This window comes from Trachemys scripta, chromosome 14 (genome assembly GCF_013100865.1).
Source record: "Trachemys scripta elegans isolate TJP31775 chromosome 14, CAS_Tse_1.0, whole genome shotgun sequence".
NCBI classification, from domain to species: Eukaryota; Metazoa; Chordata; order Testudines; family Emydidae; genus Trachemys; species Trachemys scripta.
In genome coordinates this window covers 16,203,005-16,219,501 of record NC_048311.1, presented here as the reverse complement: position 1 = coordinate 16,219,501, position 16,497 = coordinate 16,203,005, and the positions used below count along the sequence as shown (strand labels likewise).

The 16,497-nt window shown below is 42.3% G+C and overlaps 1 protein-coding gene across 1 annotated transcript in view; it reads left to right on the top strand.

The window, feature by feature from the left end:
• Positions 1–6,936: 6,936 nt before the first annotated feature.
• The window catches only part of NARF (nuclear prelamin A recognition factor), a gene marked incomplete in the record, with an annotated part of 29,685 nt that continues 20,124 nt past the window's right edge, over positions 6,937–16,497 (top strand). Inside the window, 5 exon segments of the mRNA XM_034789974.1 lie at positions 6,937–7,227; positions 8,460–8,638; positions 9,893–9,973; positions 12,613–12,756; positions 14,384–14,516. Of these exon segments, the coding sequence (XP_034645865.1) occupies positions 8,612–8,638; positions 9,893–9,973; positions 12,613–12,756; positions 14,384–14,516 (385 nt within the window).

Sequence of the window (16,497 nt, the reverse complement as noted above, 5' to 3'; positions counted from 1 at the left end):
GTTAGTCCAGTAGAAGAAATTACACTACTATGCCTTGTGAATTTTTATTAGAAACAGTACATTTTGTTTTGCACTTTTAAGCTAATGCTAAATGTTATCAGTGTTGCCACTTCTTGTCATTTTATCAAATGTCTTGCAATATTTCATGTTTTTCTTAAACCCCCAGCTCCTGGAGTCATGATATTATGTGGTGATCTCATCTTATATATTTTTATAAATATGTTTCTAGTCCTCATGGTTATGTAGAAAAGCTTAAAAATGCAAACCATAAGGCTCCAAAACCAAAAGGCAAATAATAAATCCCAAAATTATTATTTTTGTACATCTCATGATTTTAAAGCCAATCTCATGGCTTTTGGGGAGGGAATGACTCATGATTTTTGAATGCTAGGGGTTGATAATTCTCTAGTATTTTTAAAATCAGTATAACTATTAATAATGTGCTTTGACAAACATGGATTCCTCAAGTATCAGGGGGTAGCCGTGTTAGTCTGTATCTACAAAAACAACAAGGAGTCTGGTGGCACCTTAAAGCTTAACAGATTTATTTGGGCATAAGCTTTTGGGGGTAAAAACCTCACTTCTTCGGATGCAACACTTCTTGCATCCGAAGAAGTGAGGTTTTTACGCACGAAAGCTTATGCCCAAATAAATCTGTTAAGCTTTAAGGTGCCACCAGACTCCTTGTTTTACTGATTCCTCAGACATTTATTAATCCATTATCTCTCTTTACTCTTCCTATCTATTGCTTAAAATCTGACCTAAAATTGTTTGTTTAGGGAAAAAAATTACACCTTATAATTTAGGATAAAATAATAAATTTATGCAAACGAGATCTTAAATAGCAGCTACTAAAGCTAGACTTTTTTAAATCAGCAGAGTTTTTAGAGAGCTAACTGTGGCCATTAATGTTGATTTTCAATAAGTCTTGGAACACTAGGGAAATTCTAGAATATTGGAAGAAAGCTAATATTGTGCTAATTTTTAAAAAGGGTAAACAGGATGACCTGGGTAATTATAGGCCTGTCACTCTGATATCAGTCCCGGGCAACATAATGAAGTGGCTGATATGGAATTAATTATATTACTATAATTAATACCAATCAGTATGAGTTTATGGAAAATAGATCCTATTAAACTAACTTGATATCTTTAATTAAATGTATAAGTTTGGTTGATAAATGTAATAGTGTTGATATAATATATGTAGGCTTCTGTAAGGTGCTTGACTTGGTATCATATGATGTTTTGATTAAAGAAACTAGAATGATACAAAATTAACATGGCACACATTAAATGGATTAAATGCTGATTAGCTGATAGGTCTCAATGTAATTCTAAACAGCGAATTATCATCAAACAGGTGTGTGTCCAATGGGATCCCGCATGGACTGGCTCTTGGTTTTACACTATTTAACATTTGTATTAATTACTGGGAAGAAACCACAAAATCATCACTGACAAAGTTTGCAGGTGACAAAAATTGGGGGAGTGGTAAATTATGAAGATGATAGGTCACTGATAGAGAGTGATCTGGATTGCTTGGTAAGCTGGGCGCAAGCAAAGAATATGCTTTTTAATATGGCTAAATGTAAATGTATATACATCTAGGAACAAAGAATGTAGACCAGACTTCTAGGGTGGGAAACTCTATACTGGGATGCATTGACTGAAAAAGATTTGGTGGTTCAAGAAGGATGTTGATAAATTGCAAAGGGTAAAAAGCCACAAGAAGGATTAAAAGGATTGGAAAACATGCTTTATAGTGATAAACTTGAGGAGCTCAATCTACTTAAAAGAGAAGGTTAAGGGGTGACTTGGTTATAGTCTATTGATACCTACATAAGCAACAAAAATTTGATAATGGACTCTTCATGATCCAATGACTAGAAGTTGAAGCTAGACTAATTCAGACTGGAAAAATGGTGTAAATTTTTGACATTAAGAATAATTAACCATTGGAACAACTTACCAAGGGGTTTGGTGGATTCTCCATCACTGACCATTTTTAAATTAAGATTGGATGTTTTTCTAAAGACCTGCTCTACAAATTATTTTGGGAAGTTCTATGGCCCATGTTATACAGGAGGTTAGACTAGATAATCACAATACTGTAGTCTCTTCTGGCCTTGGAATCTATGAATCTTCATAGTACAATATTCACTTGTGGAAGGGAAATAGCCTAAATAGAAAATCATTAATTGACAGTCTATTAAGTGAACTGAAGAATGACCCTACGATGAAATAAGGAAAAAAAAGTCTCCCTCTGCCTACTCTTCTAGGTTTAATGAGACTGTTAGAATTAATTCTACTAATAAAACCGATGCTGCACTGTAAAACTCGTTATCCCCATTAATTTATAATCAAGAAAATGCACATGCATAAGTCCTGTTCCTGCACTCCTTACTCAGGCAAAATTCCCATTAAGAAGTGCAGGACTGGGATCATTGAGGATTGAACCCAGTAAAATTCTCTTTCATGTCCATAATTTAGTGTTCTGTCTTCCTGCCTGCATAGAGCATGCTGCAATGTTTGTTGTACAGTTTCATATAACAGATATACTTTCAAAGGCTAGAGCACCGTGAAGATTTCTCATTGGCTCAATATCATACTCCATGATCGGTTCTTTTCTTCAGTTCTTGAAACAACTGACAGTTGTGAGGGGTGAAAACGTAAATTTGCCCCTTTTACAATTTTCAAAGTATTCTTCCCTGTGGGGAAAGCTGCTACTGACAACTCAGACTGCTGGTTTGGTATGGGCTGCTTTTAACAAGCTCTCTCACATGTGATTCCAGCTGGACATGGGTGAATAGGAAGCTGGTAGAGCCCAGGGGTGACTGGGTAAGTGGGGAGCAAGAGAGGAAATTAGGTATGGAGGAGTTGGGAGATTGTGGATGGGGTGGGGTGGGCAAAGCTATACAAGCAGTGTGGGGTAGCCCAATGCCTCTGCATGAAGGCACTGGCACTTAAAGGGTGCACTCAGTACTGCTGCTTCTACTTCTTCCATAGGAAGGTAGCAGCACTGAAAGGAGCACTTGCCACTTGATGTGATGATGGCTTAGTAGAAATACCCTCTGCCTTCATGGTGCTACTGACTGGTGCTCCAGAGAGCTGAGGCAGTAGTGACCAGGAGTGCCAAACCTTTATGGGTCAACGTATTGATGCATGAAGGTTCTCCACGGTTCTGCAGCCTAACTAAGTGTGCCAGGGAGTAGAGGCATCAATGCCCAGGGATCCCTTCAAGTGTTAATGCCTCAGCCCAGAGGCACAGGATTTCTCCATCAGGCACCCCTGCCTTGCACATCCCTGTTAACCCTCCTGCCCCTTCTAAAGCCTGGCTCAACCTTTAAGATCCATTCATCTCTGTTGGCTTTCCTAGAGTCCGCTCTCTCCCTCATACGCAACACCCTCCTCCTATAGTCTCTTCTCAGCCCGATTGCCATCCTCCCCCCATCCAGCTCACTAGAGTCAAAAATAGCTGATGGTTCTTAGCAGTTGAATCAGCTGATCTTCGGGAAATCTATGTATATGTTCTTGGAATAGAGGAATAACTGTGTAATTATAAAATGTCAAAAGTAGCCTGTGTCCAAGATGTTATCAGAATGTGTTTGTGTGAAGCTTGCAGTTTTTATGTGGATTGTGGCGGTTTTACTATAGGAATCCAAAGACATATGAGGGAAACAGAAACATTTCAAAAAATGGGAGTACAGTATTCTTTAATATTTCCTCTGCAAAAGTTAATAAATATTTAATTTCAAAATATATAATTTAGTTTGACTGTGGAAGAATCATTGTGCCAACTTTGGAGACTAGCATCTAAGGATCAGGAAACCCTTTCACAAACTGAAAATATCATGAAGAGCGCCACCCTTTAATAATTCCTAGTCTTGAGATGTTTAGAGACTTACTTCTAACTTCAAACATGGTTCACAGCTGCAGACTGAGTGTGATATCCATAGGAAAAAAATGACATTAAGAGAGTAAAATAGAATGTGACAGCATCTGGGATAGAGATGGCAGAAATATAGGAAATGCTGACTGTCACAGCTGTGAAAATAACACCTCAAACTGAGCTGTGTGCCAGTCCCGCAGTAGGAGTACAGTAACATTCACTTAACATTTTCAAAAGTGGCCACTGATTTTGGATGTCTCTATTTCAGGACCTCCAATGTGAGACATCCTAGCTTGATTTTCAGAAGTGCCAAAAATTCATGACTCCTAATAAAGGCAATGGGAAATGCAAATACTGGCACCTCTGGCCATAAATGTCTGGGGTCACAGATGTCTCAGGTTGGACACCAAAAACAGAGAGACCCAAGATTAGTCTGTAAATTTGTACCTTAGGTTTTTACAAAAACCAGGGGTCACCCAATGAAATTAAGAGGCAGCAGGTTTTAAACAAACAAAAGGAAGTATTACTTCCCTGTATAAGTGTTGGCCGAGGTTCGGCCCTTAGCGGGGCATCCCACTGCCTCGCTACAGTCCGCCGTCTGTCCGGGTCTGGCAGCAGTCTGGGACAACAGACACACAGTTAGGGGTCAGGCCCGTAAACAGGGGCTGAGGCAAAGTCTATAGCAGGCCAGGCTCTAGGTCAGGGCAAGGCAGCAATTAAATAGGCAATCAGGCACCCAGGCCCTTGAGCAGGGGCTGAGTCAGTTTGTAGCAGCCCAGGCCCTGGGTCAGAGCGGGGCAGTAAACCAATAGTTAATCAGGTACCCGGCCTCTCTAGGCCAGGGGAAAAAGGGGGAGTCTGCCACCCAAGGAGTGGGTAGCAGGGGGGATGCAGGCCCTCCCATTCCACTGCGTCCCAGCCCAGGGCCCTAGCAGCAGCAGAAACTTGTTGCTGTCAGTGGGGATCCTGGCCACAACACACTGACATCAGTTCTGGCAGTGCAGCAGCCAGACTGAGGTCGGCTGCCCCCAGGCTACTTCCACACTCCCCCTTGTATGGTACCTGGGCCGTCTTAGTGTCATTGGTGCTCTCCACCAGCATTGGCTCCTCTGGGTAGGTAGCGAAGGGCAGGCTCGGCTCCTTCTTGGGGTAGCTGGCACGGGGCAGGCTTGGCCAATCCTCCTCAGGGTAGCTGGCACAGGGCAGGCTCGGCCAGTCCTCCTCAGGGTACCGGGCGAGGGGTAGGCTCGGCCGGCCCAGTGAGTCAGTAGGCTGTTTCCCAAGCAGGAGCTCAGCCACAGACATTTGCTTTCTCCACCAACCTGGGCTCCCCTGAGTGCTGCAGGCGGGCTTTTATACTTCCGGGTCGGGGCCGTGACCTCGGAGGGGCGGGCGCCGGACCCGGTGGCTCCGCCCATGTTAGTATTAGGGGAGGTTCAGCCCTCAGCAGAGCTGTGGGGTATCCCACTGCCTTGCTACATTCCCACAATGCACAGTTTCTGAAGTTGAGCATAAGCTTGAAGTGTTTGCCAGAAGCTGGGAATGGGCTACAGGGGATGGATCACTTGATGATTACCTGTTCTGTTCATTCCTTCTGAAGTACCTGACATTGACCGGATACTGGGCTAGATGGACCATTGGTCTGACCCAGTATGACTGTTCTTATGTTCCTGCACAGATTTGCATAGCTGCATGGTTTTTTTGTTTGTTTGTTTGTTTGTTTTAAAGGATAAAATGGAAAAGAGATCCCAATATTGAATTTGACCTTTGTGTTAATGTCTGAAAATACTGAACCTGTGATCCAGGTGCATAAGGATCTGCGGTTTAAATTGGAGAAGTCTTTTTCATGGAGTTGGGTATATCTGCTGTTTTGGGAAGGAAAACTTTTGTGGTAAATAATACCATTACAGCTGAGGCTTCCAGTTGGGATCTGAATAAAAACAGATTCAAGGTCATTGTCACTTTTTAGCCTTTAAAATGTAAAAGGTCACAAAAGAGAAGTGAAACATGTAAAATCACATGTTCTGTGCTTACTAAATCATGAAAACCAGAGTTATAAAACAGGAAATTATCATTTGCATTGTATTTAGCTGTAGTAATATGATTTTTCCATAACCTTCCTAAATCCAGAAGGAGCTGTCTTAGAATGAAACTCAGAGGGGAAAAAAATAAAAGGAAAGAAGAATGCAGTTTTGCCCATGTGTAATTGTTGAATATTACATACAAACAAACTCAAGAACAGCAGGAAAAGCTATTCAAATCTCTCTGTATGTCAATTACTTGCCATTAATGTTAACTGTCTCCTTAAAGGGAATGTGAGTACAGTTGTCATGCAGAGGATATATGAGGCTCCATACTACTGTGCATAATTACAGAGTTTACATGTTTCCACTGTTTGCTATTTTCTGATTTATAACAGCACTTTAAATTATGCTTGGGACACCAAAAGGGCCAAATACAGCCTACAAACAGCTTCTCTTCTCACTGCAGGGTGAGGGCAAAGCCGCTTTTCTGCCATTTTTGTTATTGCAAGTGAACAAAATATAGAAACCATTTCTATTTGTCTCTCAAGGAAGACAAACAAATAGTGCAGTTGTGTTCATTTATTGTTTATTGAAATCAATGTAGGCACAGCCTTCAGGGCTGGGGGCAAGTCAGTCTACAATGTAGATACTATAGTTTAAGATAAGCTCTCTTGTTTCTTTTTAATAGTCATGGTGAAAAAAAGCAACACAAAAAGCTCAATTAATATAGGAATGTCTTAACACAAAAAAACTCAAGGAGATCTGTGGAACTTCACGTTAGTTTCTGCTTTTGAGGCGCTAGAAAAGCATATCCTGTATGGAGTGGTGAAGTGTGTACAAACAAAGCAGTGCCCTTTAGCAACGTGTGAATGTCAGTCTTGAAGCTATTGCCCCCACTCTGTCCTAGCCGAGCTGTGAGAATGAGGCGTTACCTTTACCTCCTCTGCAGCAGAGAGGCGCTGTCCCTTGCAGTTCCAGATAAGTGCCTGGGACTACGTGACAGCGCTCAGGTCTACAATGAACACTTCTAACTGAGTGGGAGGGAGGGAGTAGAGGCTGCCGGGGGAGCCGCTCAGGGGACAAGCAGGACAGAAAGAATTTACATTAAATAATAGGTGAAAAAGAAGAGCACTTCGCTTCTTTTCCTGGAGCCTGTGCTTGACTCCCTACCCTTGTCGCCTAGTTTTTTTCCCCTAATATATACATGGATCTCTTTAATAGCCGCAACATGCTCCAGACTTTACCTCATGCTGTTTAATTTCTACCAGCCAGGACATAATTTACTGTAGGTTAAATGAGGCAAGCAGCAAGGTACAGTATCTCATTCTTTTCCCTTCCTTTCTCAGTCTTCTCTTTCATTCCTTTAGCTGCATGGTGGTTATTTTGTTACAGCTTGTGGTAGCCCGTCTGTGTGTTTGTATAGACATAAAAAATGTTAGATTTCCCCCCTTTGTTCTGCATCTGGGTGCCAAGCAATGTACTGCGGTTGTGACAGTGGGAAATTGTTAGCCTTGTGCTGACTTTGCGAAAAAAAAAATCGATGATGGTAGTGAGAATCATGAATCGTTTCATTGCAAATGATCAGAATTCAAGGCTTAAGGTGCCCCACAGGGAGCGATTTGTGTAATCACTGGGATAAGAGAAGAGAGGTTTGTGTGTGTGATTAAAAGGGGGGCTATTAAACACTTAAGCAGAGAATGAGACGCCACCACATTCACGAGACTCAAATCAAAAGCAGTTTTCCCTCCTCCATTGCGGCGGTGTGAACCTGTTGTCCCCCCCATTTTGATGTTCCTGCAAGACAGTCTACACCGGCACTGTCTATGGAGCACTCCCACCATTATTAAGAAGAGAGCTGCGTTTTCCCTCGAGAAGCAGTGTCCCAAGTCTCTTCTTAGAGCAAGATACAGTCTCTTCTGCTTGTGCAGGGGTGACCCCTTTTACCACCCTTGTTTTGCATGTTCATTTCGCATCAATTGCATGTAGTGTCAAAGCTTGCTACCACTGTGCAAAATACAGGGATGACCAAAGTCCCCGACCCCCAGAGCAACATGTATTCGCTGCCAGAATCTACAGCATGAACATGAATCAGAATCATGGGTTACAGATTTGTATTCTAAGCATGTCAAGGGGGTGGGGGAAGGGAATGTTTCTGTACAATACATTAAAGCCATTAATCATGCGGGTTGCAGGCCCTGCATCCAGCCCACTGATCTTCCTAAAAGCTTTTCCTCTGCGGTATTGGTTGCGCATTACAATGTAAGCAAATTCTCTAACGTGTGGTGTGATGATTATTTTTTGTAAAACCGCTCCATTATAGAGTCTGAAGAAGCTAAAGGTCCTTCCCACCCACAGGAAGACCGAATTGGGTGCTATGCAGTCAGACCCTCCCACTCCCAGGCATCTCGATGGCTTTTGAAAGTGCCAATCAGGAGGCGTGCCATAAGAGGGCAGTAGGCCAATAATAATAACAACAAAAGGCAACAGGAATTGGAAGGGAGAGCTGGGCTAATTTCTTGCTCTTTGTGCCATTATTATTGCAGAGAGCTGACAAGCAGAGTCATTGAACTCCTCCCTCTGCTTCCTCCGTTCTTCCTCTGCCTGTAGAATAAAGAGAATCAACACTCTTCTGTAGTAAGAAAATCACCTTTAAACATTGAATAGACATACCAAAAAGTAATACAAAGACTCACAGATGAAGTGTGAAAACTGTACCAAAAAGGTGAGTGCTGTTTTCTTACGACTTTATGCATGGGAAACAGTAAGTAGTTTGACTCCACCCCCAGGTCAGACACTCACTTGCTTGATCTGTTACATAATGTGAGGATCCTTTGTGTTTCAAGGGGTTTTCCATTTTTGAATAAGTAAAGCAAGTCTGGGCCGCTGGAGGGGCTTAACTTTATACCGCAGGGCAGGGCTAAGTTGCAGCCAGTGCAGAGTTAAGTGACTTGAACTTTTTTATATAATATATCTGAGACGGTAGTGCAGTAATAGAATTTGGTCATAGATTACCAGGTCACAGATAGCCACTACACAGTGCATAGTTCCAAATGAGCTTGCCTCTTGTAGTCTACCTTACTGATACCATTCATATAATAATTTATAAACTGTTTTTTTTCCAGGAAAGGTTTAATTATATTTATTTCTCTGGGCAAGTTGTGATGGGAATGATATTTAATGTAACCTACTGATGCTGATTTTTTATGTGCGACATGATCTTTTATGCAATTTTCATTATATTCTGATTACATTTCAAATGGCTTTATGTGACTATTTTATGGTACACTGTAGTGCTAGGGTGGCCATCCTGAGCCTGAGAAGGAGCCAGAATTTACCAATGTACATTGCCAAAGAGCTACAGTAATATGTCAGCAGTCCCACATCAGCTCCTCACCCCGCTCCCAGTGCCTCCTCCCGCCCGCCTGCTGCCCCGCTGATCAGCGCCTCCCCCTTCCTCCCTGCACCTCCTGATCAGCTGTTTCTTGGGATGGAGGAGGCTCTGGGGTGGAGGAGCGAGGGCACGGCAGGCTGAGGGGAGGGGGCAGGAAGCGGTGGAGTGGGGGCAGGGTCTATGGCAGAGCCAGGGGTTGAGCAGTGAGCACCTCTCCCCCGCCCTTGGAAAGTTGGCACCTGTAGCATCAGCCCCAGAGTCGGTACCTATACAAGGAGCCGCATATTAACTTCTGAAGAGAGCCGCATGTGGCTCCGGAGCCACAGGCTGGCCACCCCTGCTATACTGGTTGCCATATATACTGCAGTACATTTCTCCCTGCTCTCTTTCCTTATCCCTGCCCCCAGTGTTAAAAATACACCCAAAGCTGTAAAAGCCAAGCAGGTGAACTTCCCATCAATGTTTTCATTGTAATAAACATGTTGGAAAAATGTAACACCTAATCTGAAGTCATAGACCTAGTTAAAAATGTTTTTTGAGGGGTGTTTTTTGGTTTATAACACACATTTCTATGATGTCTTTCAGGAATGTAGTAAAAAACAGAAAAATGATGACAAGCAAAATACATCGGTTGATCCACTGAGCACGAATGATGAAAATGAGGAGGTAATGTTCCTTTTTTTAAAATGATTTTATTAATCTAAGGTATGTTATTGCTTTGACTTTTATCCTTCTCTGTTCTGTGCCCTTTTTTCCTTTGGAAAAGAATAAATAAATGTTAGGATAAGCTATACACAAATAAATGTATGCACTGTACTTATAAACCAAAATCCTACATGTAAGAACTATTCACAGAAAATAATCCAGAAAGGAGCTGGAATAGGTAGAGCCCTGCAAATCCGCGGATATCCACTTTATAGCCACAGATATCCATGGATACGGATATCTATGGATCATTTTTGCAGATCGCAGATGGAAACCGATCCAAATTTTATATCTAAAGCTCTGTAAATCTGCAGATATCCATGGCTATCCACTGATGCAGATATCTGCAGATCATTTTTGTGAATCAGATGCGGATATAAATTTTGTATCCACGTAGGGCTCTAGGGATAGGGATACAAACACAGGGTTTGGTTTTTCAAAAGTGCTGAGCACCTAGAACTCCAATTAAAGTCAATGGGATACGTGAGTATTCAAAAGCTATGAAAAGCAGGTTTATTATATTGATGATTTCTTAAGAAGGATGAAATTGAAAACATAACACTCAGTGCAGAGCACCAACAAGATAATTTCTTTCAGTGGCTTTGTAGAAAGAGTTGAAAAGGCTGCAAATGCTTCCTCGAATCTTAAAAAAAAAAAAAAGTTTGTGCCTGTTTTTATTATATCTCAATCAAGCTTTTTTTGCATTTTTTACTCCTTCAAATAAACATGGTTCATAATTACAGAATGACATGCAGCTGATACTTACCAACACTTAAAATGACAAAATATCTCCCTTCCCCCCGCAAAAAAGCATCTTGCATTTTAAGGGCCTGATCATTCAAGGGGCTGAACACCTTTATCTCTGAGTGAAATCCATAGAAGTTTAGGCTGCCCGGCATCTGACGTGATCGGGTCCAACCCATGAAATCGTTACTCCCATGCGTTGTCCAAATGAAGAGAATGGAATACTTGAGTAAAAGTTACTCACAAGTCAGAGTTAGTAGGATCAACTCAAGGCAAATGCAATATACAGGAAAACAGTTTCCATGCAAAAATTGATCCTACACATTTCTTACTTGTGTGAGTTACTTTTGAAAGAAAAGGAGGAGGGTGCTTGGCACTTCAAACCACACAAAAGTATGTTCTAACTATAGGTGAAAAAGGTAATGATGCTATAGGTCTCATACTTGGTTTGCTAAATTACATTGAATAACACTTTTCGTTTGAGAGTTTGCAAGGGGTCTGGAAGTCTCTCTCTCCTTTGCAGAAGTTCCTCCTCTCTCAAACTAACAAACAATGTTCCATCCATAAATCATAGAATCCTAGAACTGGAAGGGACCTTGAGAGGTCATCTAGTCCAGTACCCTGCACTTAAGGCAGGACTAAGTATTATCTAGACCATCCCTGACAGGTGTTTGTCCAACCTGTTCTTAAAAATTCCCAAGGATGGAGATTCCACAACCTCCCTGGCCAATTTATTCCAGTCCTTAACCACTCTGACAGGAAGTTTTTCCTACTGTCCAACCTAAATTGCCCTTGCTGCAATTTAAGCCCATTGCTTGTTGTCCTATCCTCAGAGGTTAAGAAGAAAAATTTTCCTCCCTCATCCTTGTACCAACCTTTTATGTACTTGAAAACTGTTATCATGTCCCCTCTCAGTCTTCTCTTCTCCAGACTAAACAAAACCCAATTTTTTCACTCTTCCCTCAAAGGTCATATTTTCTAGACCTTTAATCATTTTTGTTGCTCTTCTCTGGACTTTCTACAGTTTGTCCTCATCTTTCCTGAAATGTGGCACCCAGAACTGGACACAATACTCCAGCTGAGGCCTAATCAGTGTGGAGTAGAGCGGAAGAATTACTTCTCGTGTCTTGCTTACAATACTCCTGCTAATACATCCCAGAATTATGTTTGCTTTTTTTGCAACAGTGTTACAATGTGGACTCATATTTAGCTTGTGATCCACTATGAGCCCCAGATCCCTTACAGAGCTGTCATTCATATAATGTAACACAAAAACAATGCAACTTTGGGGCCAAATCCTGCTTGCCATAGACATGGGACTCATCTTGTTTAGGCCACTGAGACAGTTTGCCTGACTCAAGTGATCACGACATGACCTTTCCTTTGTTTTGTGCCCTTAATAAAAACTGTCGCCAACGTTTTCAGACTTGGATGTCTGATGTTAATTATGTAAATCCATATTCAGCATTGAAAAAGCCTGAGAAGGTAAGTACTCGCAACTGCCTGTGACGTTAATGGATGCAATGCTCAATGCCTCTGCAAATCAAGCCACTTCAGGTGCATAAATATGGATGTTGGTTAGAGGCTTAACTTTAAAAATCTGAGTTTGAATTTTTTTGCCACTACTGTCTTCTGTACGATAGTACACAATATCTCAAAATGCTTTGGCTTATAATAATACAGTTTAATAATGACAGGGGGCAGAGAAATCAAGAGATACTGAACAGACCATTTTCTAATTTTAAATGTTACACCCACACATGAGGGGGACAGTCTTGTGTTTTTACAGTTGCAATTTAAATAAGTCAGTGCAAAGGCCCTGAAAGTTAGCTTATCCAATCTCCTTTCATTTCTAGAAAAATGAATTCCATAAATTGGCTGGTGCTAAAATATTCCTTAGTGACTGCCTAGCTTGTGACAACTGTGTGACATCAGAAGAAGGTGTCAGGATTTTCCAGCAAAATCAGAAGGAACTCTTTCGCATACTCAACCTTAACAAGGTAAAGTGACAAAGCATGCAGGAATTTGTGTGAGAGGAAGGATGTGAGATAGTGACTAAGCAGTTTCAGTGATAACTAAAAACCCTTGAATAGTATAGCAGTTAAAGCACTACATCAGTGAAAGTAAGATCATGGCTGTAATCTAAATTTTATGAGATATATTCTGTAAGGCATAAGTAAGAAACTGTAGGGCAAAGCACGATGATTATCTCATAACTTCAATAATAAACTGTAGGGTGTGCAATTATAGTGTTGTTAAATATGCATTTCTCAAGTGTTGGAGGCATTCTGATTTTTGTGATCATGGTGAAAGGACGAGATAACAATATGCACAAGGTATGAAATTATCAAAGACCTGACTGCAAAAATTAGAGAGAATTGTCCCATTAGTTTCTAGTACGTGCTTTAAGGTATGAATGATACCAGACGCATTTGAAAGATGTGTATTCAGAAGAGTATCTTTTTGCTGTATCTTGGGTTCTTTTTCCTCTTGCAAAATAAATAAAATCATAGCTTCTGTCTGACATGAAGACAGTGCCATTTTATTGTTAAGGTTGGTTCTTTGGTAGCCTTCCTAATACATACTGTACTTGAGTCTGCTGATCTTGACATTGACTTAATGATCTACCACTCCAGACTATTGTACTCTCACCCAGGAGGCAACAGCTACTTTAAAAATTTTATTTTTAATTGAAATTGATACTGCTCTCTCCACCTATTTGATATATGTAAGGATTCCTCCCAGAATATTCTAGCCAGTTTTTAGGACTGGTTTGATTCTATAGCATGATGTGGTTGTATAAGTGTGAGACAGACAAAGATTTAAATGTAACAGAATCATTGCTTTCTTCCAGTTCTAATTTCTATTAGTCATCTGGTGCAGGATTTCTCTATTCCTGTTTTATCGCTTGTGTCTTTTAAGTCTTCCACTACCGTTGGTGAGGAACATAAACAACAGGCAACATGTCCTAACTAAAACACAAAGTGTACATCTTCACATAGATGACATCATCCTCACCAGAATGTTACCTTTGCACATCAGTCTTTTTCTTCAACCAAACACACTTGATTGTGCATATATAGCATTGCTGGGTTGGTTTGTTTAGGGTCCAGTCCTGCTGAATGCCCTCAGTTCCTGTTGAAGTTAAGGCCATTGGGCATATCTCAGGATCACATCCTTAGTTTGAAGGATCATATTTAAAATTTCAAATCTCCGTGCTCCTGTAAACCTTAATCTAAACACCTATATTTGTTTCTAAGCTCTTCCCATATTTTGGGAGCATTATGCTTCCCTTAGTTATCAAAATCCTGTAAGTGTTGATTCTCTAACTCTCCTTACTTGCTTAACAAGCCAAGGATAGGGTTGTCCTGGGAGGGATGGAATTCCTTGAGTCATACAACAGCAAACTCTCTAGCTGATTGACTCTCAACATTGACAGAACCAGAGGGAAATTCCATTCCACTCTCTGTAAGAAGGATGGTAGTTGCTTCATTGGGGCTTTTCTGGTATATTTGTTTAAAGAGCAGGAAATGAGAGGAGTGACTCTTGGGGATGGGGAGGGAATGAGAAGGAGAGGGATCTTATGCTGTTGTAATAATCCACCTGCATGCTTTATTTATTTTCCAGAAATGTGATACCTCAAAACACAAAGTGTTGGCAGTGTCTATATGCACTCAGTCATTGCCTTATTTTGCTGCTAAATTCAATCTCTGTGTAAACGATGCAGCCAAGAGACTCTGTGGTTTCCTCAAAAGTCTTGGTAAGTTCTGATTTGTTATTACACTGGGAGAACACAGCAAGGTTATCTTGGGTTTCTTTCTTCCCTGGCAGAATTTTGCAGCATTCCCCAGTCATAAGAGACTGTTTTGCAATTGTTTTGAAAGGGTATATTCTAAGTTATTTGTTGTGACATAACAGTGCCCATCCCAGAAATGTTCTTGAGGTAGTGCAGTAGGGGTTGGGAAGAGAGTTTAAGGACACTGTTGAGATATCTTCTGTAGACGTCTTTAAGTCACTTTTGTTTCTAATGACTCTTCAGAAGCTTCACACTGAAATCTGTTTCTTTAACAAATTGTTTTTCCTCCATCACACATGCACATGCTTGTAGTTCTGTCGCCAAGGTCTGGACTATTGACATTGAAACTGAAAGTATGTCTCACTACAACCAGAGATGTGACTGCAACATGTGTAGACATCCCTGAGCTAGCTTTAAGCTAGCTAATTTGGGTACTGATAACATTGAAGCTGCAGCAGTACGCACTTCAGTGTAGGGCAGCTGTCCGAATAAGTACCCAGGGTCCTGAGCGAGCTTGTATAGCCCACACTGAAACCCATGCTGTCATAGCTTCACTGCTATGGGTATCCGAGCTAGCTAGAGGACAGTGGGTTTATTTCTTTCCTGTTAGAGGAGCTGATAACCCTGATTTTAGAAGAGAACTATAGTTATATGTAGGCAGGAAATTGCAAATGCGCAGGAGTAGGGTGACCACCTTTTCACAAGGCAAAAGCAGGGGGCCAGGGGGCCCAAGAGCAGTCCCCGGCCCATGTCCCTGCCCCCTGGAGCACGCCACCAAGGGCAGGTGGATGGTCTGGGGCTCCCCACAGTGACCTGAGCTCCCTGGAACTATGGCCCGACTCCGGCTTCCAGCCTGGCCAGGGAGTAGGGCCTTGCTGGGGAGAGGAGGAGTAGGTGGTGGGGCCTTGTGGCAAGGGAGACCTAAGACCCATCTCAGCCCCCCCACCGTGAAATGGCTGGCGCTTCTCCTGAGTCTCGGGCAGGCATGGAGCGGCACCACAAATCCAAACAAATGCTGTCTCAGAGTCGTTCAATCCAGGACTAGGACTTGAACTCTGCATTTCAGAACTGCCCCCACCCCCGCCCCAATTCGGGACAGGCGATCACCCTATGCAGGAGTGACTGATTTGGAGAACAGCTGCATCCTCCCCTATCTTCATCACTATCAAAGAGAGCTCCTACAAAGTACTTTTTCCAGAGTTCTTTTTACCCCTATGAGACTTAAACTGAAAAAATATGTAGCAGGAGCAAAACTGTGTGCTGAGAGTGCTGTGGAAATACAGTAGGGTTACCATACGTCCGGATTTTCCCGGACATGTCCGACTTTTGGGGGCCCAAATCCCCGTCCAGGGGGAAATCCCCAAAAGCCGGGCATGTCCGGGAAAATCGGGAGGGAGGGAAACCCTACTGTATTTCCACAGCACTCTCAGCACACAGTTTTGCTCCTGCTACATATTTTTTCAGTTTAAGTCTCATAGGGGTAAAAAGAACTCTGGAAAAAGTACTTTGTAGGAGCTCTCTTTGATAGTGATGAAGATAGGGGAGGATGCAGCTGTTCTCCAAATCAGTCACTCCTGCATAGGGTGATCGCCTGTCCCGAATTGGGGCGGGGGTGGGGGCAGTTCTGAAATGCAGAGTTCAAGTCCTAGTCCTGGATTGAACGACTCTGAGACAGCATTTGTTTGGATTTGTGGTGCCGCTCCATGCCTGCCCGAGACTCAGGAGAAGCGCCAGCCATTTCACGGTGGGGGGGCTCAGATGGGTCTTAGGTCTCCCTTGCCACAAGGCCCCACCACCTCCTCCTCCTCTCCCCAGCAAGGCCCTACTCCCTGGCCAGGCTGGAAGCCGGAGTCGGGCCATAGTTCCAGGGAGCTCAGGTCACTGTGGGGAGCCCCAGACCATCCACCTGCCCTTGGTGGCGTGCTCCAGGGGGCAGGGACATGGG